At 37.9% G+C, this 25,245-nt stretch overlaps 1 protein-coding gene across 2 annotated transcripts in view; it reads left to right on the top strand.

The window, feature by feature from the left end:
* The window catches only part of MARCHF11 (membrane associated ring-CH-type finger 11), a 39,346-nt gene that overhangs the window by 3,607 nt on the left and 10,494 nt on the right, over positions 1 to 25,245 (top strand). The window contains exons 1-2 of one of the 2 annotated variants that reach the window (XM_081953087.1): positions 6,699 to 6,974; positions 11,662 to 11,817. In XM_081953087.1, the coding sequence (XP_081809213.1) occupies positions 6,705 to 6,974; positions 11,662 to 11,817 (426 nt within the window). In that variant the 5' untranslated portion in view covers positions 6,699 to 6,704. Of the gene's footprint in view, positions 1 to 6,698; positions 6,975 to 11,661; positions 11,818 to 25,245 lie in introns of those variants that run through there. The other variant, XM_081953088.1, reaches the window with a different exon arrangement.

The following is a 25,245-nucleotide window of genomic DNA, read 5'->3' as shown; positions in this document are numbered from 1 at the left end:
CACTCTGGCTTTTGCAGGCTGTATTTGAGCAGGAAGAATGTGAATAGTTCAGCACACCAGTGTTTCTTGGGACTTAATATCCCTGATACAATCACCATATCTGATTGCCTGGTTGGAAAAATTGCATACCCTTTCATCCAGCAGTATTTTCCAGCTATAACAAGACTCTTGTCAAGATTTCATGTATTTCATGGATAAGTAATCAAAACAAATACTGCATTTTCCTAGACAATTTTCTTGCATATAGGGGCCTGCCACTCATATAATAAACAAAATTTGGTTAATAACTATCCAAATCCCACTATCCTACTTTCAAGCACCATACTTTAACCAAACTTACTTCCATTTTGCATTTTTAAACTTATTTTAGCCCAAAACCAAAATGCAGTCTTTTAGTATGCATGACAAAGTAAACTTCACATTTTATAATGCAATCTATGAAAAAAAAATGATAACAGGTACACTCAATAACTGAATTTTGGGATTGGATTATGCAAACACTGTTTGTTGTAAAAATCTGCCAGATATTTATACTGACTCAACTAAGACAGAAATATACGGACAGCTTTCTCTTTCGGAGTGGAGAAAGGCATAAAAAAATAAGCTGTTCTTGTTTTGATCCTAACACAGGAGATAGTTTCATACAACCAGTTTTCCCAGCTCTCCAAATCCTCATAAACTGAATTACAGCTCTCTGCAGTTGTCCTTATAACAAGTGCTAGAAACTGTTTATGTGTGGAACAGCACTTTCAACTCTCAGATCAATGGAGGTGAACAAAATTTAGCCACCCTGTGCTCCTTGCCCCACCCTTGCCTATCTTTGCATGGTTCATTGTCATAATAACTTTTTAAAATGTACGAGCCACTGCAAGGAGAGTTGAAATCCTTCCCCAATAAGAGACACAAGAAAGGGCACCATGGTACTTTGATGCATTGATCCACTTAAGGACAATTGAATAGTCAGGAAATAGGCAGAAGCAAGAAGTGCAAAGTAGAATAACGAGGAAGATCAGGGGACTGGAAATTAAATTTTATGAGAGACTGAGGCAACTGGATATGTTCACTCTCCAGAAAATAGTGAGTGAAGCAAGATAACACTGAACCTGAAGAAGTATTACATAAAAGGTCAAGATATGTTCTCTATTGTTCCTGAGTGCAAGGCACTGTATAGCAGTGATAACTTACATAAAAGCAGATTATGGCTGAATGTTAGGAAAAATGCTTAATGATAAGAGGAATTTGACAAAAGAACAAATTACAGTGGACAATGTAATTGATGAGCTCCCTTTCACTAGATATATTTCAACAGAGGCTAAGCAGCCATCTGTCAGGAATGTAGCAAAATGCATTATTTCAAAGAGCTGAGAATTATGTTTTGTTGCCCTTATAATTGTGTGATTCTGTTGCATTGGCTCCTAAAGTCAGGTTTCTAAAGATATCACAATCTCAAACTCTATTTATATATGTAGAGACTTCCAGAATTCACAACTATCTCTTAGTCCTGATTCATAGTTCTAAAATGTATTTAGATAAGGCAACTTTCAGCAAAGCTTTTGTAGTTGTTATATATAAATTTAGGATTTTATGTATTTATTCAATTTATTTACTAGCCATCTCACTGTTGAGTGATTCTGGGTGGCTCACATCATTAAAAACAAGAGTATAAAAACATTAAACATTGTTAACAAAATTATCTAAAAATTGAAATTACTTACATTCCACAATCATACTTTTATCTGATTTAAATTTTTTCTTGATCTTTTTGTTTTTTTATTTTATTCTTACATTTTATAATTGGTACTGTAATTGCTGTAAGGTACCTCAAGTGCTGCATAAAGACAAAGATAAAATATACATCTAATAAATTAAAAAATAACAGAAATAGATCATATTACTTAATACTAGCATTATTTCTAATTAAATGAGTTGTGAAACCTTCAAAATCTTAAGAAAATTAAATATGTTTTTTATTCAGAACCTTATGATTTGAACAATTTCTTCAAGAATCTTCATGAGCAAGAAAGGATTGTGTTGAGAACACAAAAGGGAGGCATCACTGTGGTTTAATGTTTGTTTTACATAAAAATTTGCCCTAGCCAAAATATATGTGAGTCGTATTTCATCATTTTATCATGTTTAACCACTCATAGGATTAGAAATAGGACTATTATATGAACAAAATATTTAAAAGCAGCCATCTCAATTGCCTTGAGTTCCTATAGGAGAGATATAATATTGTGAATACCACATTGAGGGACAGCATAATGACTGCAACTTTGAAAGAGGCATTGTGTTCACTCCATTTTCAAGATACTGCCTTGTATACATTTGTATTTGACAAATATTGTTCTATATCCAATCTCCCGTATGTGGGGAAAGTGGTGGAACAATAGCTACAAAGCACCTACAACAAATGGATTATTCAGTTTCATGAGAGCCAGGATTAAGTTTCTGGCACAGAACTGAAAATACATTGGTCATCTTCATGGAGGAGTTGGGCAAGACTTGGCTAATGGGAACATGATGGTCCTTGTCTTGCTAGATGGTTTTTGAATTTTTGAACAAAGTATGCTTCTGGACTGCCTATGAAGTTTGGAAGTTGGTGGCACAAATTTACAGTGGTTCTAGTTCTTAAGACATTCTGATTGTTTATCAAGCTGGGTGTGGAAAGTTCAGCCCTTTGGTTATACATTATGTGATGCCTCAGGGCTGGATCCTACTCCTATTCTTTTATGCATCTGTATAAACCAATGGGAAATGTCACCCACAAAGTATATTATCAATATGCAGATGATGGCCAGTTATATATCTCCACATTGGGATGAATGAAATTATCGTGGAAGCTTTGGTCCAGTGTTTATAGACTGTCAGAATCTGAATAGGGAGGAATAGGCTCAACCTAAGAGAAAATGACTATTCCAACAACTGATTTATTTTTGACTCTTTGTAGGATTGTGCTCTATATGAACCACAGGCTTGCTACCTGGTATTTGTCTTGGATTTATGTCTTCTTCGAGAATAGCAATTGGTAACTGTAGCCTGAATGACTTTTGTCCAACTTCAGCTGGGGTATCAATCTTAGGCTAACTTAGAACTGAGGACATTGAAGAGGGTCATTCATGGTTTTGGCTTCTCCCACATGATTTATTTATGCATTCGTTTTATATATCTCACTTTCCTGACTTTGGGCAGTTTACAAAAATTATTAAAACATTAACAATAAAAACTATTAAAACTATTAAAACTATTAAAACTGTAAAACATATGATTTGTGGGAGAGTATGGTACCATTCATTTTCCTAACAGTACCACTTAGCAGTCTCTTCACCAACATCACTGAATCCCCAGGCCATGTCTTCAGTTTCTTCCAAAAGGCTAACAAAGTCAGAGCCAATCTCACTTTAGCTGGGATGATGTTGCAAAGACTGGGCAATATGACATCAAATGCTCTCCTTCTGAGTCTTGATAGATAATATTCCTTTGTGGATAGAACACATTTTTTCTACTTCCTAATAGGATAGATGTGATTGGGAGAGGTGGGCCCTCAAATATCCCAGTTCTATGCCATGTAGGAATTTATAGGTAATTACTAGCACCTTGAATTCAGAAAAAAACTGGTAGCCAATGCAATTTGTGGAGCAGATAAATATTACATGCTTTTTTTTTTTTTTCAAAAAGTTTTATTGGTTTTTTTAAAAACATTTATGCGGAAAAGGGTAAGTGGAATGGTTACAAATTTTGGCAGTTGCAAGTGTGGCAGACGCCCCCTCCCTCCAGACTCCTAGGTTACATCAAGATATCAAACCATAATACATAATCAAAAAAAAATCAGCATATTAATTCTAGAAAAGATAATTTTCAATCAGTTTATATAGTTATAATATATAGTCTAGTTATAAATTCATTATTACTTTCGGTCTGTTTATAACAATGCAATGCATTATACATGAAACTGCAACTAATTCAAAATACAGAGACATGGGCAATTATGGGTATATCTCTGCACTAGTTACCATTAGACTTCCAGATGTAAGTCAGGAAACCTGTAGTTTCTTGAGGCATACAAGGACTGTCTTCCATGACTTCTCCTGGCTTGCACAATTGGGCAGAGTTGCCATGCCCCAGATCCCATCTACTAAGTAGATCCCATCAGGCCCAGCTGATGGGATTTAAGAAACATGTTTTCTCTGTCACAGCACTGCTCTCTGGAACATCCTCCTCCTCTTCAAAATACATCTGACCTCCACCCTGCCCATATTCAAATGAGCTTTGAAAATCAGGCTCTTTCTTCATGACTTGGGTTAGAATCTTGCATGTGACATTGCCTTTTAATGCTTGTTCTTTTTGGCTGGGGCATTATTTTAAATAAATAAATGAATATCAGCTTTACATGGGGCCACCTTGAAAGACAACCTGAAAAATTCAGTTGGTGGTGAATAATCCAATGGCCAATATGTTTATTGTACAGTCTTGTTACTGCCATATACCGCTATTGCTCTTGCAGTATCACTGGCTATTGATACATAGCCAGTGGGAAAGATACTGAAACCCTAAATGAGTCAGAGCCTGGGTATCTTCAAGACCACCTATTATATACAGGAAATATTCTGCATATATTCTGCCTGCCCAGTCATGGGACACTGAGAATGTCTGTTGAAAATTCCCAATTATCAAGAAATATGATGGGATGCCTAAAGCAACAATTTTTGTGATGACTCTACTTTTGGAACTCGAATAAATAGTATTATCCATTCTCCGGATTTCTGAAAGATAGTAGAAACTCGGTTGTTCCAAAAGGCTTTTTGGACAAGTCCTCTCAAATTTCTGGTACCAGGAATATTATATTAATTATAATTTGTACTTAATTTTAGATTGCATTTCTGTTATTGTATATTATTATTTATTGGTATTACTATTTCCTTGGATACAGTTGTTGTTTTTGTAGCCCACAGAAGCTAGTCTTGATTGGATGAACATATAAAATATGAATGTAATAAATAAATCAGCCCTTAAACTATATAAATGGGAAACAAAATACATTTATAAGGTGGGAAAAAGTGTTCTTTTATATTAACAAATGGTTTAAATAAATAATTTGCTGCTTGCTTTAAAATTCTCCTTTTGACAATTAAGGCGTTCACGTGTGATATACTTGTGCAGATATGGCATTCAGCTGAAGTCTATAGATGTCAAATATTGAGTGAGTTGGATAAGCTCCCCCCCCCCCATTCTTGAGTTAATTGTTTTTCCACTGGGTGTACATCATGCAAAGTGGGAAAAACTGAGAACATAGCAGGAGACAGAGAATATGTGCATTATAGTCTAGTTCTGAGGGGGAGAAAGTGACGTATCTACATCAGGGTCTCCTGCCTGAGGATGATGAGTCAAATTATTACATTGTACTTCTGTTATTCTATACTATTGTTTGTGATTTCTTCAAATGCAGCTGTTGCTTTTGTGCAGTGCTGAGATTATCCTTAACTGAGGAGGTTTATAAATGCAATAAATGAATCTGCATAGTTCTTAAACTATGTGCCATGATGACATCACAGTTACTTTCTAAAATGTCACTTGGACTTTCTAAAATGTCACTTGGAGAAATATTGCCTTTATGCATTTTGGATCTCCCCCCCCCCCCCCAATATTTAATGTGTCCTTATTTCCTAAGATAAAATGGGGAAGAAAAAACCAGGAGGACACAATGTATAACTTTCTCCTTCATTCATGGGAAGAATTCTTACTATATTCAAGACTTTTGAGAGTTTGAGATTATGATTACAGTATTAAAGGGTCATTGAACAAACGTCGCAGGTTACTCTGAAGCCAGTCCTCATATTTGAACTACTGGGACATGAAAATCAGAATAGAACTGGAAGGGACCTTGGAGGTCTTCTAGTCCAACTCCTTGTTTAAGCAAGAGACCCCATACCATTTCAGACAGCCTTTTCTTAAAAATCTCCAGTGGCCAAGCACCTACAACTTCTGAAGGCAAGCTGAGAAACATGCTTAAATGTGTTTAAACATGCAGAGGGTAAACCAGGGTCAAGACGAGCAGAACAGGTGCGAGAAGTACAGGCACTTTTGAGGAAAAGAGGTCTCCAATGATTTTGGCGAGGTTGAAAGGGCCCCCCACGGTGGGCTTCTGTGAGGGGAAGAGGAAGCGCACTGGGACCCTAGGGGGGCGACATGGTGAAATCGGAAGGAGGCACCTGGCGCCCTCTGAGGGGAATGGCTGCTTCGTTGGCCGGGGGGGGGGGTTAGAAAAATGTATTTATCATCGGGGTGGGGTGGGGGTGGAGGGGAGGAAGGTGGTCGCGAGGAGGCACGTGCTGCGTGAGGGTGGTGGAGTTTCCCCACCCCCCACCCCTCTCCATGTTCCTCCCCCCCTTTCGCTCGCGCCCGGTAACGGTCTCTAACGGTTTCTCACCCACCGCATTCTGAGGCAGCCGCTGGCGTCAGAAGCGGGGAATCTCGCGCCCGCACCAAACCGCGAGACGGGGTGGGAGGGAGGAGGACGCTGACACGCGGTGACCGCTTCGCTTGCCCTCGTCAGTCAGCCAGCCAGCCAGCCAGCCAGCAGGCGGCTCGTGCCCGCCTCGCCTCTTTCGCTCTCGCCCTGTCCCCTCCGCAGAGCAGGAGGGGGCGGCGACCGGGCAGGGCAGGCGGGTGAAAAAAAAGGGGGCTGTCACACACCGGTGTCCCCCATGAGCTCCGGTGGGGGAGACGGTGGTAGCCCCAGCGGCGGGGATCTACCGCAGCAAAAACCCACCTCGCCTTCTGTGTCGCCTGGGACAGCAGCTGGGAAAGCGACTGGAGTCCCGCCCGGGCCGGGCCCCAGTAACCGCTCCGCGAAGGGCGGGACTGGCCAGAGCGAGAAACCCGAGACCCGTTCGGTGTGTAGTAACAACAGCTGGGAAGCCGGCGGGGGCGGTGCCGGCCCCATCTGCAAGATCTGCTTCCAGGGCGCTGAGCAGGTGAGCTCTGGGGTAGAGACGGGCTCAGAGAGGAGCGGGGAGAGTGGGGAGATAGTCTTCCATTGGCAAGGGTGGGCAGGCAGATTTACAGCCTGCCATCCTCCCCCCCACCCCACCCCCCCAAAACAGGCAGCAATTATAGTTGTATACAGTCAGGACGCCCGATTGGGAACGACAGAGGGTCTCATGCTTCTGAATGACAGGTTAAGATGCCTTAAATGACTTTCAGGGAGAAAGAAGCAGAAAAGCAGGGGGGGCACACGCGCCCCCGCCCAGCTCCGTTCGTTATGTCTCTGTTAAGGAATACTGCTTCTTCAAATACGATTAGTGAAATAGTAGTAACTACATGGGCTGCTCATCAGCACCACGGACAGCGCCAGGGGCTGCTTTAGAAAAGCACTGCAGAAAAGAGGAAGTGAAGAATCCGGTTTCTCGTTTCGCCGCTGGGTTGAATGATCATAATATTGTAGTAGGCGGGGTTAAGCTCCCAGACTAGACATGCTACCTCTTATATGACGAGGTGATAGCATGGTGGTGGCACCTTTCGACATTCAGTAAGAGCAAGTAAGGGTAACTTTCTTGTTACAATGACAAGTTGCATAGAGGCTTGCTAATACATCTGCAGGTCAAAGAATCGGTTATTAATTAACCATTAGCTGTTTTCTGACATACAGCTGCAGCATCTAGAGAATGTTAACAGGGTTGAATGCCTTTCAGTCAAGATAACTTATACAATTCGCTTAAATAAATAGGTGGCTTAGATCAGTATAAATTGTAAACTATCATCTTATAACAGCCTACTTTTGTATACTTAATAATACAGCAATATGTGTGTGTTGTAATACATTTATTACTTGGCCTGTGTTAATTTTTATAAGGGGGTATCAGTTTGAGTGCAGCCTAGATCTGGATGCACCTTCATTCGAATCAAGAATTACACTTATGTATAGCAGAAATTACATTCCAAAACAACTAGACCAGGACTAAAATAAAAATCGATGTAATTTGAGGGTAAATTTTAGATCAAAGTACCATAATTTAGTACAGCTAATATTATTGCTTTCCCTATGCCACAGTAAAAAGTATAATTTTGTGGCAGGTTTTCGCAATTTTGGGGATGTGTACCCCTTAGATATAGTTTTTTTTCTGCATAGATATTAAAGAAGTTAGTATATGCTTAGATTACCACCTGATGACATTTCATTTCATAGTTTCATTTCCCCCATTCTGGAGGAGGATGTATTAAGATGACCTGACTCCAGAAGTTTATGAAATCTGATAGATTCTTGAATTTCCAATTTCCAAGTATTTTTCTGAAACAAGTATCAGTTATTCCATTAATGTTCCTGATGATATATGGACTGAGAAAACAGAAGGGCCTTTCAAAGCATAATTCAGTTCAGTGAATTGCAAACAAGTGGGTTGTAAATCACAGATATATTAATGGCTGTAAATTGTACATCATCCTGAAAATAACAGGGAACCAAGCAGTAGTGATGTTTCTAACTCATGATAAGAATTAAAGTTTCAGCAAGAAGTACCAAAAATAGGTTCAAGGGTAGTAGATGTCACATTTCATCCAAGAGTCAGGAAAAGTACAATTTTAGAAATGGTGCCATTGGCAGAGTAACTTTCTCATCCCATCCAGGGACATCTCCTTATAGGCCTGATGAATTAGGTTTGGACTCTGCAAACCTTTGGCTTCAGTTCCAGCTTTCAATCTATTATATTTTAATCCACATCTGATCTTGTTCCCAATCCTAGATGATCTTGCCTTTTCTACAATTAGATCAGGAATGTAAAGGTCTGTATTCATTGCCTCATGGTACATTAGGTTCCTCAGGTTCTAAGATGATAGGTTCATTTGTTTAGGATTTTTATATATGTAGCTGGGCCATGAAAAGCCATTGAGACAATCACTAAATGTCCTCTTTGACAATGTTGAAGAGCTGTGGGGCGGAGTGGTTAGAATGGAGCAATGCAAACCACTTCTGCTGATTGACATCTGTCAGCAGTTCAGCAGTTCAATCCTCACCAGCTCAAGTTTGACTCAGCCTTCCATCTTTCTGAGGTCAGTAAAATGGGGACCCAGATTGTTGGGGGCAATATGCTGATTCAGTAAACTGTTTAGAGAGGGCTGTAAAGCACTGTGAAGCGGTATATAAGTCTAAGTGTTATTGCGATATGAAATCTAACACACAAACACACTCTCAGGTTTTCTGAAGATTGAAGTAAAGCTAGCCAAGAGATAACTGGATTATATATGGTTCAAATTTATCTTGAAACTGACTGAGTTTTTCTAGTATATTCAATTGCATCTACAATGGCAACAAAGGCTGCAAAAAAAATTATTATTTTGGGTCCTCCATTGGAGAACGTGATTTATGACACAGACTGAGGTGAGGGAAGAAACAGGGGCAAAGTTCAGCCATAATTTAAATGAGGTTAGATCTGACTGCAATGGGGTGTTACCAAAATGGTGTTCCTAATAAACGACTGGTTTTCTTTTGAAACTTGGCTTGAGGGTCATGAATTAATTAAGGCATCTTTCGGAAACCTGACAAACTGCTGACTTTTAATCATTTTCTTTCTAAATGAAACTAATGGTTTATCCATCCATAAGTTAAACATTCTCAGATTTATAGCTATAAGTAGAGTGAGTTTATGCATCTTATCTTATAAGAACCAGTTTGTCTGAGTTTGTGCAACATACTAAGCCAAAACTAGCCAAATCACACTTTAGCTTAGTGATATACATAAATCAGGCCAGTGAGTAGGCCCACTGAAGCAGTGGAATTCTATTAAAGTAATTTAATAGAATTACTAATTTATTTAGTAAATCTACGTATTTAAATATGGCTAGGGTGTCTACATTGTTTATTGTATAAGAATCAGAATTACAGATTTGAAATTCTATATTTATTTCCTATCCCTTTTTACATTATATTTCAAAACATGCTTGTAGATGAGCCAGAATACCTAATCCACATGTACTGTAGATGAGCCAGAATACCAACTGCACATATCAACTTCTAATTATTCTAATAAATAGTAAGAGGTAGATCGTACAATATTTCTAAGTCTTTGTAACAGGAAGTGCAACTTCACGTCCTAGGATAGAAGCTGTGAGTCACTAAGATCTGTAAATATACTGCTTTATTCAGCTTTTTGATCAAAGCTTAGGGGATGCAGCAAAGTTGCCAATCTGATCTCATTGATTTTATGCAAGTAGTCTTTAGATCTATCTATCTATCTATCTATCTATCTATCTATCTATCTATCTATCTATCTATCTATCTATTTATCTATCTAATTAGCAAAAATATTATTTCCATTGTTGTTTTAATAAAAAAATTAAATTTGCAACTTTGTGTTACTATTTTTAGTTTAATTCACAGAGATGCACAGAGTGAATACATTAATAGATATAGGTACAGTAACTGCCCTTCCACTTCCTTTAAATTTCATTCCCCGTCCCCCAAGATAGCTATATTTTGCTAAGCATTATGCTATGGTTGTGTTTTCATAATCTATTCATTCTCTTTTCACAGCAGTGTATATTTTTCTCCATTCCTTTTAATATGCTTTAATTGGCAGTTTAGTTGAACATCTTTTCTTTTAACATATAATTTCATGTCTAGATAATAATGGCTGTTCTGAAATTTAACATCTGTGCTAAATATATTGTTTCCTGACCTAGACAAACTTATCTGCTTTCCTTGCAGCTTGGTCTGTGAACAAGTACTTTGGTTTAGTTCATTCCTCCACTGATTTTAGAGGCAATCACAGCAATACTACTGAAGGAGGAAGGCAGCACCATCATGGCTATTTTTTATGAGGACAATGTAATTATATGTATAAGAGCTGAATAGCAGAATCATCTTTAATCTCCTCAATTAAATACTGTTAACTGCTTTGCTCATAAATTTAGCCTGGTATGAGGGAAGTGTTTTTTGTGAGAGCTTGATCTTTCTCACATTTTGAAGCAAATACAGTAGAACCTTAGAAGACTGAGAAGACCTTATTCTATTTTAGAGCAGGTCTTCATCTGCTGACATGACTATCTTCATTCAGAGTAGAATCTATATTGAAGGCCTAAATGAGAAAGAATGAAATATATATCTTCTGAATCATAATACTTCTCTTTTCATAGATGCCATACCGGTAGTCCTCGACTTACAATTCCAAGTCACAATGGTGCTGAAAAAAGTGACATGACCATTTTTCACACTTATGATCGTTCCACTGCCCCATAGTCAGATAATTTACATTCAGATGCTTGACAACTGACTCACATTTATGACAATTGCAGTGCCCCAGACTCATGTGATCCTCCTTTGCGGCCTTCTGACAAGCAAAGTCAAAGGGGAAACCAGATTCATTTGACAACTATGCTAGTAATTTAACAACTGCAGCAATTCACTTAACAAGTGTGGCAAGAAAAGTTGTAAAATGGGGCAAAACTCACTTAACAAATTTCTCACTTAGCAACTTAAATTGTGGATTCAATTATAATCATAAGCTGAGGACTACCTGTTGTCTAATAATTAAGGATTGCAATCTGAATTACTTCTGTATATTAGAAAAAAATAGATTTATTCAGCCAATAAGACTTTTTTATAAAAATGTGTTGTATTTTGGAATTTTAAAAGTTTAATATTTATTTAATTTTTAAACCTTTTTCTAGGGTGAGTTGCTAAATCCTTGTCGCTGTGATGGCTCTGTAAGATATACACATCAACTCTGCCTACTGAAGTGGATCAGCGAAAGAGGATCATGGACTTGTGAACTCTGCTGTTACAGATACCATGTCATAGCAATTAAAATGAAAAGGCCTTGCCAGGTAATATAAAATAATTTCCACTATCAATATGCCACATGAACATAACACATTTCTTATAAGCTTTTCTTCTTATGCTAAAATTTAGAGAAAAATACATCCTCTCAATCTGCCATTATCTTTTTAAAAATGCATAAGGGTATCAGCACAAAATTTCCTCCCAATGCAAATAATGAAAGGTTTTCCCCCATTAAGAAAAGAGAATTTATCTCCCTAATATGCTGGCTGCCTTGAAAAGTAGGTCAGCTGGACATATTCCCTTTTTGTTGTAGTAGCTGAGAAAATTCCTCAGAGATGTGAGGCAATTAAAGTACAAGCTTTATATTTATATTACCTTTTTTCTTTGCAAAAATGGTAGACTTTTGTATGGTCTACCCCGGGTGTCTGATGGATCCAGAAGACTTCCTGAGGGTGCTTGAGGATTTCCCTGTAATCTGGTGGGCAATCCTAGTTGCTTTGTAGAATAAAGAAGTGACAAGAGTGCTGCCAATATGAAAAGTCCATTGATTTATTTCTGAGAAATGAAAATAATGAAAAAATCTGTAGAATAAAAATAATGATAAATAAACAGTGAATATGACAGGAACCTATTTTTGGGCCTACCCTGAGACAATGCAATAGTATGCTGTTAATTAATTGTGTCATAAAATGGTATGCAGCTGTTTTGTTTTGAATAACTTCGTTCATGTTGGGGATGAGTGGTTAGGATAATACTCTTGCTGTTTCTCTGAGACATGTCTGCCCATATTATTATTATAGGTCAGTCAAGCCAGATGTTTACAGTGGATTTGGTATTTTTATCCATCTATCAAGTTCGTCCTAAGGACCTGGGATAGGCAGATGTTCTTGTTCAATGGTGTTAGTGGCATCATTGCAGGATGTTAGCTGTCCCAAGTAAAAATGCTATTTGGAGTTGACTTGATGATGATTAGGTCAATGTGGATGTTCAAATGATGTTCCACCTAAGACACCTATTAGTATTGGTTCTGCTCTAAAGTTTCTGCCAAAATTAAAACTAAATCATCTACTATAGTTCTTAACGTTTATGATTCTTTCGTAATTTTTATACCTGTGATCTTTTCTTATTGTATTACATCTCTATTTAGTATTTCAAGAACTAAAATAAATAAGAGATAGTGGGCATCCTTCCCTAGTTCCTTTTTGTATTTCACATGGTTTAGTTAAAACTGTGTTCATGATTATTTGTGTTGTGTGTGAGGTGTTAATCAATAGAAATAAGTTGTTTCTCAACCTAGAAAGATACTCATGATAGTCTATTATACATTAATACCTCAAGCCATGCCAGAAATGGTGTGGAAATCCTTACCTGGTGTCTTGAGATTGTATAGGTCGATAGGTCTATAGCAAGAACAAAATTAATCTGAATCTCAACAATACAGAAATAGCCAGGCTTCCGGTGATTGCTTTGGACAAATGTACTTGCCCTTTGAAGGAACAGTTCTGAATTTTGGATGTCTTTCTAGACTTATGTCTTCTACTGGAGATGGAAGCCATGAACAGAGGGGTATTTGCCCAATTGTGCTGATTGCAGCCCTATCTGCCAACAGTGACTCATGCCCTCATCACTATATGAATAGGCTTTGTAATGTACTCTGCATCCCCTTGCCTCTTACAAGGTCCCAGATGTATTAGTGGGCACAAATGTTAGTGTTGAGAGCCAATTCTCCAGTGAGTAAATCCAATTCAAAATGCTGTTTTTGGCTTATAAAGACTTATAAATTTAAGTTCAAGGATACTTTACAGACTGTCTGCCCAGCCTGGGCATAAGCAAGAAGAAGATGCTTTGGGGTCATGTCCCCATTAGAACGCAAAGGGACAAAGATCCAAAGGCAATTCTTCTGTATCATAGCTGCCTGGTTATACAACACCTTACATTAGAGATATACTAGGAGTCCAACTTATTTGAATTCCATAGAGCAATGAAAATAGCTTTATTTCAACAGGCATTTGGGGATTGATTTTTAATACTGTTATGACTACATGGCGTTTGAGCTTCTGTTTTTTTTTAAAAATGTGGATATTGGATTTTATATCTTTTTCTTCCAATCTTATTATGAAGCTTTTAGAATCTTGAGAGCTGGGTGTTGCTTACATTCATATGAATAAGTTCCTGGAAATGAGATAGCATTGGAAGCAAAAATCTCCACGAATGGACTAATTGTCTGCCCTCTGTTCATTCCCTGTTAGGTAGGGAGGTGAAGACAGGTTTCCACACAGCTGGGCATTGGGTGAAAAATCTTTGTTGGATTTGTTAGAATAACCACCCAGACTCTAGCTCATGATAAACTAATGAAGGATTATGCCAAGGATTAAAAACAAAAGCAGCTTAACATGTACTACTTATTCCGAAGTATGAAATTCACAGAACACAGAGTGCATGTACAGTTGTATCATACAATAGCTACATGAAATATTCAACAGGACAAGGGAGTAAAGAAATTATTCCAATATTTATTTGGCTACATAGGAAGAACAATTGTCTTTTCTTACTATCTATCAATCAATCAGGAAGAATCTTTCTCAACCTTCTAAAAGCTAGAAGATGGATTTTATCATTTTACTTACTACGCTTACATATGGTTATAACTGAGTCTGGTTGCTTATCCGAACTCTCTTGGATTCCCTACAACTGTTTTCTACACTTTCTCCTACATTTTTGCACCAACAACCATCACTACTCTTAATGGATTCTGAATAGAAAAGAGCTGACAAAATGACAAGATGGTCAGCCTTTTTAATCCCAGGTCAGATTTGCCTGGAACGTCTAAAGTGTTTATTCTGATGGATTGCTGAATTGATTAATAATTTCTCCATATTTGTTACATATACATATACATATCCACATTTCTAACAGCAATCTTCCTTCCCCAGTCCACCACTCAGAATTGTCTTCTGAGCCTTGCAGTTCTCAGTTTCTGTGTGACTTCTTTTCTTACCCCTTTGTTACTTTTCTTTTTACCTCTCTAGCCATCTCCAGCTCATCATTATAGCACACTAACAATCTGCAATCCCTTCTCTCACCAACAGCCCTCCATCTCTGCTGGTTCTTAACTTGGATGGAATGTGTAGTTGAAGAAGGAGTGAGGGAGAATATTGGTAGTAGTACTGCATCTTCCCAGAGAGGAGGCAGAGAGGGACCAAAGACTAGAGACTGAATAATCCTGAACTGCATGGGACGGGGGAAGGAAATGGTTCAGGATAACTAATTACAACCACTTATTACTATTTTCGACATTGTAATTCCCTAAAATTACTACTACTGTAATTCACTTTAAAAAACCCTTAATGTTAAAGGAAAATTTCATTAAACTGTGTTATTAGTTTTTCTTCAAGTCTTAATTAAGCACTATTAATTAAGCAAATACATTCATATGCTCCTCATTGTCAATTAATTGAAATAATTGTATCAGTCCTCTTTAGATATCATAAATATCAGAAAAGAGGTACAGACCTCTCTACCTCTTTTCTCCCGGTTAATGGTCATCTATATTTTTGCAACCCTAAAGTGCATTAGGATATCTACACTAAAATAATAGAATAGAATAAAATTATACAATAAAATAAAATTATATCTCACAAATTCTAGTTTTAAATTGTGTAGCATTGTTCTTTATACTGAACCTGAACATTTTATTACATCTATGAGAGTAACAGTTGCCCTACAATTCTACAAGTCTGACTATTCCTCATTACTTAGTTAAATCTGTAGGATTAATGGAGCTCATCTGATTGAATAGGATAGGAGATAAGAATTTCTTATCTCTAGGTTTTCTCATTTCTGTACATGCTGCAAGCAAATTATTTTTGGCTTTGCTTCTCTTGCATACAAAATGAAGTTGGCATCTAATATTTTATATATATTCTGAACATCCAAAACCTCTTATCATTTTTTTCGACATTGTAATTCCCTAAAATGTGGTCTCCATATTTTGGCTATTAAATTTGTCCGGATGAATTTAGCTGAGATAAGAAGTTTTCTTGTCTAAGCTAAGCCTACCCACATATCTTATGCTGTGGTAATTTCTGCCATGTTTTCAATATTATTACTGTTACAGTAATAGGGCAAATGTTAATTATTAATTTGTTTAGTAGCATTATATTTTGTTTTTCTGTTGACTCTTACAGAAAAATTCACAACAATTAGAAAGTGCAGTGGTACACATATATCACGTATATGTATACATACACCCCATCCCCAAAACAGAGCATCCGCATTAAAATAGATATAAGATACTGTTCTCAGCTACTGAATAACTGCACTAATTTATAGCTTATAAATTTCAGCTAGTTAGCTGCTGATCAAATAAGGAAGACATCTTAATCGCAGAGTGAAGCATGGACTGTTCTTTATTTTTATATTTGTTATTATTTTTTCAATCCAATGGAATGTTGAATAGGAATTATGTAAAGAAGTTTGGGATCTCAGGACTCAACCTGATAACTCTCTGAAAACAAAATAGAATGGGACCAGATTTGGTCTGGGACAAATCAACAGTAGAAAGATCTAGTCTGAAAATGGACTGGACCTGATTTCAATGCAAAATGCCCAGAAAAAAAAATCCCTTCTTCACTCTAAGTCCCTCCCTCCTCTCTTCTGATCATGTGGCCTAATGTGGAGCTGCTATTAAGGGATTGGAAAGCATTCCAAAAGCCACACTATGCATGGTCTCTCTAATTTATCAGTGATCATAAATTCCTTTAATAATGCAATATTTAAAAGCAATCACTTAAAATATAAAACTATTGACAGCCACAGAAAATTTACAGCAGAAAGCAAAATAATGATAATAATCTAGGCCACAAACATTATTTAGAAGCCACATCTTAACTGCTCATGAAAATGCCAGCAGTGAGATAGTCATACAGGCTCCCCACAGTAGATGTTCTACAATTTAGGAACCACTTAAAGTTCTTTATTAAAATCCCACTGTGAAATCTTTATTTCTTCATCAAATTGCAAATGCAAAGCTTCCACTTCCTACTGGGCTACTTTGATCTCAGAATGTTGTTAATTACTCCAGCTTTCCCATACCTGGTACTCTAGGATATTTTGGACTATTTGGTTAATCCCAAACTATAATGGTTGGGGATTATAATCACTGTAGCCCAAAACATCTAGTTCAGGAACCAGTTATTTATTCCACGTTGCTTTATTCATTACTATATAACTTTCTATTTAAATAAACAATGATTCTATTCTTTAAAATTGGGGATAGGGTGTGTTCCAAGGGAGAAATTCTAGGAGCAACATTATAGAACCAAAATAAAAAAGGTGTTAATTAGAATGCACTTGCATTGATAAATGAGTATGGCACAAGTCAGTGCTGACTCTTAGTAATCACATAGGGAAGCCTTCTCCAGGCTGATTTGTCTCCATCCTGGCCCTTCAGATCTTTCAAAAGTATATCCATTGCTGCTCTAATTGAGTCCACCCACTTTGCTGCTAATCATTTTCTTTTTCTTTCTACCTTTCCCAGCATTTTAGACTTCTGAAGAGTTCTGGATTTTTGTATAATGGGTCCAAAATGTGATAAACTATCAGATTAGTATCCTCAATTTAACACTAGTAATTCGTGATTCTTCCTCTACTTTTAAAACCACATATGCATTTTGTTCTTATCCAACCCTTCTCAATATATATTCAGTGTATATATTGATGAATAAGAGGAGAGTATACTACCTTCTCCATTCTTTTTTCTGATTAGAACCAGTCTGTTTTATCATTTTTCCTTCTTGACTATGGTTTCCTTTCCTGTGTACAGTATAAGGTTCTCATGAGGACAATGAGACATTCTGGGATCCCATTTTCCCAAGTACATTTATAGTTTTTCATGGCTGATACAATGAAAGCCCTTTCTATAACTAGCAAAGCATATATATTGACTTTCTAAATTATCTTGTGTGCATCAACAACAACGCCTTTTGGTTTTTTGGCCATTTGTAAAACCAGCTTGAAGATCTGGCATCTCTCCCTTCTCATGTAAGGCCCTAATCTGCATTGGATTATCCTAAGCATCATTTTGTTAGCATTGTATAATAGATTGCAAATTCTGTTAAGTCTCCTTTCTTTGGTATTGACTAACTTCTTCCAATCTGTGGTCACCTTGCCATACTTCTGCAGATATTCCACCAATTCCTGTGATTATCCAACTTGGTAATGACTTGGGTGTTGAACTAAATGCTGAACATGTTCTAGTACAGTGTCAGTTAAAACAGTTACTGAACCTAGATAGTATGCCTTCTCTGTTGTGGCAGCAATGTTCTGGAATAGTCTTCCTTTGGTGGTTTCAGTTGTACTAGCCCTATTGTTCTTTAAACTAGCCTTGAAGACCTGATTCTTTTCCCAGACTCTGGGTTAAGAAGCATTTGCCTTGTGTGTTTGTGTGTTTGTGTGTGTGTGTGTGACTTCATTAATATGTTGGGTGTGTTAGTCCCTGGGTTATCATTTTCCTCCTCCTCCTCCTCCTCCTCCTCCTCCTCCTCCTCCTCCTCCTCCTCCTCCTCCTCCTCCTCCTCCTCCTCCTCTCAGGTATTGGTTTAAACTTGTAAACTTGTTACTCAAAGTTATTTATGAATTGGATGGGCTATAAACTACATAAATGTATCTCCCAATTTTGGTATGGTGTGTAAAGAGCCACTTTAGTCTAATGGTTAGTGAAAAGCTGTACCACCTTAGCTATGAAAACTGGTGACTTTGGGGCAATCATTGTGTCTCAGCCCAACTTCCCTCACAGTGTTGTTGTGGGAAAATAAGAGGAGGAAGGTGTATTGGATATGCTTTCCCCCTTGACTTATTCTACTCAAGGCAGAATACAAACTAACAAACAAATAATTTTTTTAAGTACACTAGGTGAATTCCAGTCTGTTAGTCTGTAATATAACTCAATTAGCATGTAATGCCATATTGCTGGACTGTGTAGAATATCATTTTTCATCTATATGGTTACACTACTGAGTCTTTGCAATATCATGATGGACCATCATCCTTTTCATCACATCATTCTATTTTAATTAAGCTATTTGAATTCAGAGATTCTTGCTATAGCATCACGGACTTGAAACTAATATTCTTCAAGTGAGGCTTTATAATTTGAGGAATATATCACAGTTTAAAGTAAAAGGTCAGTATTGATGATAATGTTTGTGTCTTTATCAAGCGTTAGAATATGAAATGTTGGCAATGATTTTTCATCCATGATTTTACACAATTCTGCTACAATTCCTTGCTTTTGCTCTTTGGTATGCTCCTATGCCTTTTCATCTGACATTCATATGCTGCAGTGGTGGGTTCCGGACCACGGTGCAGCCGGTAAGCTGCACATGGGGCCGGGTGTCCTTGACGGGCACGCCACCGCCCTGTGATACCCAGCTGCTCGGCGGAGGTCGCACAGGTGTCACATCCTGTGCACGCATGCACAATGGGCTGGTCGTGGTATAAACAGCCATAGAACGTGGGCGGGCGGGTGGGCCAAACGAGCCACCATACTGGTACAGTGGCCGCTGCTCCCAGCTACTACCGGTACAGCCATACTGGGCCATGCCACCCAGAACCCACCACTGATATGCTGGATATAAACTCTGAACTATTCAGTTCAATAGCCAAGATATATTGATATCCAGCAAAACACAACAAATACCTAAATTTCTTCTGGAGTTAAATGCTTGCATTTAAAAATAATTTTCTTCCTTTTTCACTGGATCTTCAAACAGTGTGATGAGAATCTTCCTCTTATTTGTTTGTTTGCTTGTTTGTTTGTTTTGGACCCATTATACAAAGATCCAGAACTCTTCAAAAGTCTAAAATGCTGGGAAAGGTAGAAAGAAAAAGAAAATGATTAGCAGCAAAGTAGATGGACTCAATTACAGCAGCAAATGGATCAGGGATGGATTACTGCTGGCCTTACTGCTGGTTTGGTGCACGCACGAAGCATGCACAGTGTGCATTTCCCCAAAATTAGGTACATTAAAAAATAGGGGGGGTGCCATGCTGACTGGGGAACCAGTTCAGAGGCATGGAAGGCCTGGGTTGCTGCTGGTTCTAGCGACCCAGGGTGGCAAACCACTACCGGTTTGGCCGAACCGGTCTGAACCGGTAGGAATCCACCTCCACAATGGATATACTTTTGAAATCTCTGAAGGGCCAGACTGGGGACAGGTCATCCTGAAGAAGGTTGCTCTGCATGATTTCTAAGAGTCAGCAGTGATTTGTGTCATCATTTATCAATGAAAGTGCATTCAAATTAACTCCTTGTTTGTTTGTTTGTTTGTTTGTTTGTTTGTAAAATTTATTGGCCATCCATCTTACCATAGAGTATCTCTTATTACTCAATCAACCACCTCCACGTCTATTGCACTGATACCCCACTGGGGCACCAAGCCTACTGGCACAGCCACATCTTTAGACCCTTATGAAAAGATAGAAGGGTTGGGGACCAACCTCACATTAGGGGGCAAGATGTTCCAGAGGTCAGGAGCAACAGCAGAGAAGGCTATCCTCCTGGACCCTGTCAGCCAGAATACATGGGCTGATGGGACCCTTAGCATGCCTCTTCTGCCGGCATGAATAGTTTTGGCCAAACTTAGTGATGTAAGACAATCCCTCAAGTAACTTGATCCATGCCATGAAGGGCTTTAAAGATTATCACCAGCACCTTTAATTGCACCCAGAAGCAGATTGGTAAACAGTGCAGTGTGCAGAGCAATGGTGCTACAGGGCCATTCTTGGGCCCCCCAAAACTACCCATGCTGCCACACTCTGAACCAATTGTAGCTTCTGAATGCTCTTCAAGGATAGTCCCATGTAGAGTGCATTACAATAGTCCAGTCATGAGATGGCTGGGGACTGAACAACTAAGGCAGGGAATCCTGGTCCAAGAAAGGCCACAACCTGGCACACAATGAAGTTTTGCAAAGGCTGTACTAGCCGTGACTGCCACCTGTTCCTCGAACAGGAGTCATGAGTCCAGGACCCTCCAGACTGGGTCTTTGTGGGACAACAGCACCCCATCCAGGGTCAAGGATGACAAAGTCTTGTACCCAAAGCCATTTGGTCTTACTAGGGTTCAGTTGACCCCTTTTGTTCCTCATCCAGCCCTCCATAGCCTTCAGGCACCATGAAAGAGTGACCGCAGCATCACTTGGGTCACCAAGAGTGGAAATATAGAGTATATACAATCTAGGTCAGATATATATGACAGATGAGGTTGTAAGAAATCAAACTACCATCCATTCTTTAACCATTCTGTACCTCTTTCAGAAGATCTATAACTGTTAATTTTGGTAATATTTTTGATTTATTGATTTTTTAAAAATAAATGTTGGTTGTTTGAATAAAATGATAGGGTATAAATTTGTATTACTGTATTTTTTGGAGTATAAGACGCATCGAAGTATAACAAGCGCCAAGGTTTTGAAGAGGCAATTTTTTAAAAAAAAGTTTTTGTACTCTGTAAACCTCCCAAAAATGGCCTGTTTTTTGGTAAAAAATGGTCTGTTTTTTTTAAAGAGGCATCAATAGCCTCTTTAGGCTTTAGGAAGCTTGTAGAGTGTTCCGTGTGTGTGTGTGTGTGGAGGGGCCAAAAACAAGCAAAAAATGGCCCATTTTTTGCAAAAATGGCCCCATTTTTTTTTATCAAAAAGGGGCATAGGGAAGCTTATAGAGTGCTCCTGGTGGCTGGGGAGTGGGCAAAATTGAGCAAAACCCAGGCCATTTTTGCTCATTTCTGCCCTCCCCAGTCCCCAGGAGCTCTCTGAAAGCCTCCTACAAGCTATGCACATCCATTTTGGTGAAGGGGGCAGGGTTTCAGGAGGCAAAAAAATGCTGTATTCAATGTATAAGACGCACCCAGATTTTCAGCCTCTTTTTTTGAGGCAAAAAGGTGCGTCTTATACTCCAAAAAATACGGTAATCTACCGTATATGGTTGAATAAAAGAATAATTTTCACATAAGAGACATTTCTGCTTTGAAGAATGGGGAAAACTTTGGTTTGTCCCTTTGTGGTAAGATTATATATACAAAACAGAGGATTGGGCGAGCTGGTAGTAGCGGTGACAGGAGGCTGCACCCAGCCACCTGGATGCTTCTGTGCATGTGCAGAAGCGGCGTGCCCACCCAAAGCAGTAGTAAAAAAATTGGCAACCCACCACTGATGCAAAGATAATATGTCACTGAAGAAAAATTGCTTACAATTGCCATGAGTAAAAATTATCCAAATTGTATTTGAATGGCACTTTATACAGTATTTAATCACAATGAATTTGTATATACAAGTATGAGTAAAAGACTAATGTGTAATTATAAACAATATATATATATATATATATATATATATATATATATATATATATATATATATATATATATGTGTGTGTGTGTGTGTGTGTGTGTGTGTGTGTGTGTGTGTGTGTGTGTGTGTGTTGTATTTGTACTGATAAATAAATAAAGGGAGACTAGGATAGATCTATTTCGAGCTAATTAGCTCTCATCAGCTAGCCATACCCTTACTGGGATTAGAACCCAGGCTGTATATATCTTAGGCAGGAGTCTTAACCACTAAGCCACGGGTTCTCTTCCTTATCAGTTGAGCCAGGGAAATAAGTATATATTTGTGTTACAACCCCTGGTATGCCTAAATATGGGAGGAAGGTCACACTCCCTCTTTCTGTCCTTCGGTTTCATCATAGAAGACCATGCAGGCAGAAACCATATTTTTATTTTTAATGTTGCCTTTTTTTTATATTTGTGTTGTATTTGTACTGATAAATAAATAAAGGGAGACTAGGATACATCTATTTCGAGCTAATTAGCTCTCATCAGCTAGCCATACCCTTACTGGGATTAGAACCCAGGCTGTATATATCTTAGGCAGGAGTCTTAACCACTAAGCCACGGGTTCTCTTCCTTATCAGTTGAGCCAGGGAAATAAGTATATATTTGTGTTACAACCCCTGGTATGCCTAAATATATATATTTATGCAGACTTCACTCTCTGTGCTTCTCTGAAAACTGTTCAAAAAGCATATTCATATAAATTGAGACACTAAAATGGGGATTGTAGGGTATCGTAATAAATGTGCTCATAAATGTTTAGAGCTTTATTCTTAATCACTGCATCATTCAAACACATTCTTTCTTTCTTTCCTGTTCTATGTACAGTGAAAGCATTTTTGTATGTATCTTTACAATTGGATTTCTAACATGTACAATTATCCTGACAAAGAGGAAACATGACGAACTTTATTAGCATTCTTCATTGTGTTGCACACAGTAGACTCAATCCAGTTAAAAGTTTGTTCTAGGACCCAGATTTGACAAGGACCATGTTTTTACCAAACATTGAAAAGCAATGTCCAAATGGAGATTTGTAACATTTCTTTTTTTTTTTAATTAAAAGAGTTTTGTACAAACAAATTTTCCCCCTTTTCACCCCCCCTCCACACAATATAAATCTCATACAAATGCTATACCCCCCCAACCCCCCGCAAAAATTCACATTCAAATATTATACCAAACACTTTACCCCCTCCCCTCCCCCCATCTTAAAATAGATTACTCATAACCCCTCTCCTCCCAACAAAAACTATATAAATTACTCTTAAATTAATAATAACACATTGATCATTTTCTAAGCTAATTTAACATCTATAACTCTTAATATAAATTTCTCCTAGCCTAACAATGTTTCATTAGTCCCATCTTCTAATTTATTCATACATATATATTGCCCCACCCTCCACCCTAACCCTCCCCCACCTCCCACACAAACCCACCCCCCTGACTTCCGCTGTATACCACTCTAATAATTCCAAACATCCCATATACTATTTACTCTGATCATCTATCGGTCTAAACATTCTTACCTAAAGGCTAGATAATAACTCCTAGTCTGGTATTTATTCTGTATATAATCAATCCATTTTGCCCATTCCTGTGTGTAATCCTCCTGTTTCTGAGCTTTTAAGAAAGCTGAAATTTTTGCCATTTCAGCGAACCCCGCCACCTTCTGAATCCATTGATCAATTGTCGGCAAAAAATCTTTTTTCCAATGTTGCGCAATCAACAACCTAGCTGCTGTAACCATATACAAGGCCAATTTTGTTTCCCCTTTGGTAAAATCCTTAACTATACCCAATAAAAACATTTGTGGAGTGAATTGTATTCTTTTCTTAAATACATTCTGCATAACCCACCATATTTTTATCCAAAAAGCTTTAACCTTGTTACAAGTCCACCATACATGAAAAAAGGTAGCATCTAGACACCCGCATCTCCAACATTTTGGTTGAACATTTGGGTACATGCATGATAATTTTTTAGGATCTAAATACCATCTGTAAAACATTTTATAAAAATTCTCCCTTAAATTCTGTGACTGTGTAAATTTAACATTCTGAACCCATATTTTTTCCCACGTTTCCAACATAACCACTTCACCAAAATTCTGAGCCCATTTAATCATACAATCCTTAACCAATTCACTTTCTGAGTCTCTTTCTAACAGTACATTATATATTCTTTTAACTTGTTTTGGACCAGTCTCTTTTATCTGCTTAATCAGTTCCACTTCTTTATCCATAAAGCCGACCCTGCGATCTTCTTCCCATCTCTTCTGAAGCTGTATGTAATGTAACCAATTTAAAGTAATTCCTTCTTCCAACAGCTGTTCCAAAGTTTTTAACTTCCATTTGCCCCCATCAGCAATAAGCACATCTTTATATAAACAACCCCCGAGTGACTTAATATTCATAATCCCCATGGTGTCTGCAAGATCCAACCAAAGCGGTATTTTATAATCCCAATTGGGCCGGTGCTTCTTCCATATTCTCATCAAGGCACTACGGAGAACATGGTTGTTGAACACTTTATCCACCCTGTCTTCATAAAAAAGATATGCATGCCATCCCAGAACAAGATCATGGCCTTCTATATTGAGCAATTCCATTTTTGTTTTCCCGAACCAATCTGCTACATGCGTTAATACCGCAGCTTCATAATACAATCGAAGGTTTGGGAGTCTGAGGCCACCTCTTTCACGTGTATCTTGCATAATCTTCATCTTTACTCTCGGTTTTTTCTCCTTCCAAACAAATTTATTTAATGTTGTTTGCCAATTTAACAAGGTTTTATCTGACTTGAGCACCGGAATCATCTGGAATAGAAAGATAAATCTAGGTAGAATGTTCATTTTAATTGCTGAGATCCTTCCAAGCAAAGACAATTGTAACTTTTTCCATGCTTCAAGATCTTTCTGTATCTTTTGCCACAACACTTCATAGTTATTTGAGAAAAGTTTTGTGTTTGATTCTGAAATTTGTATTCCTAAATATTTAACTTTAGAAACTATTTCAAAACCTGCTAAACTTACAAGTCTCTTTCTTTGAGTCTCTGTCATGTTTTTAACCATCATTTT

The sequence above is a fragment of the Natrix helvetica genome (genome assembly GCF_964273705.1).
Source record: "Natrix helvetica genome assembly, chromosome: 4".
NCBI classification, from domain to species: Eukaryota; Metazoa; Chordata; class Lepidosauria; order Squamata; family Natricidae; genus Natrix; species Natrix helvetica.
Note: the sequence above shows the minus strand (reverse complement) of the source record. Positions and strands in the feature narration are given on the sequence as shown.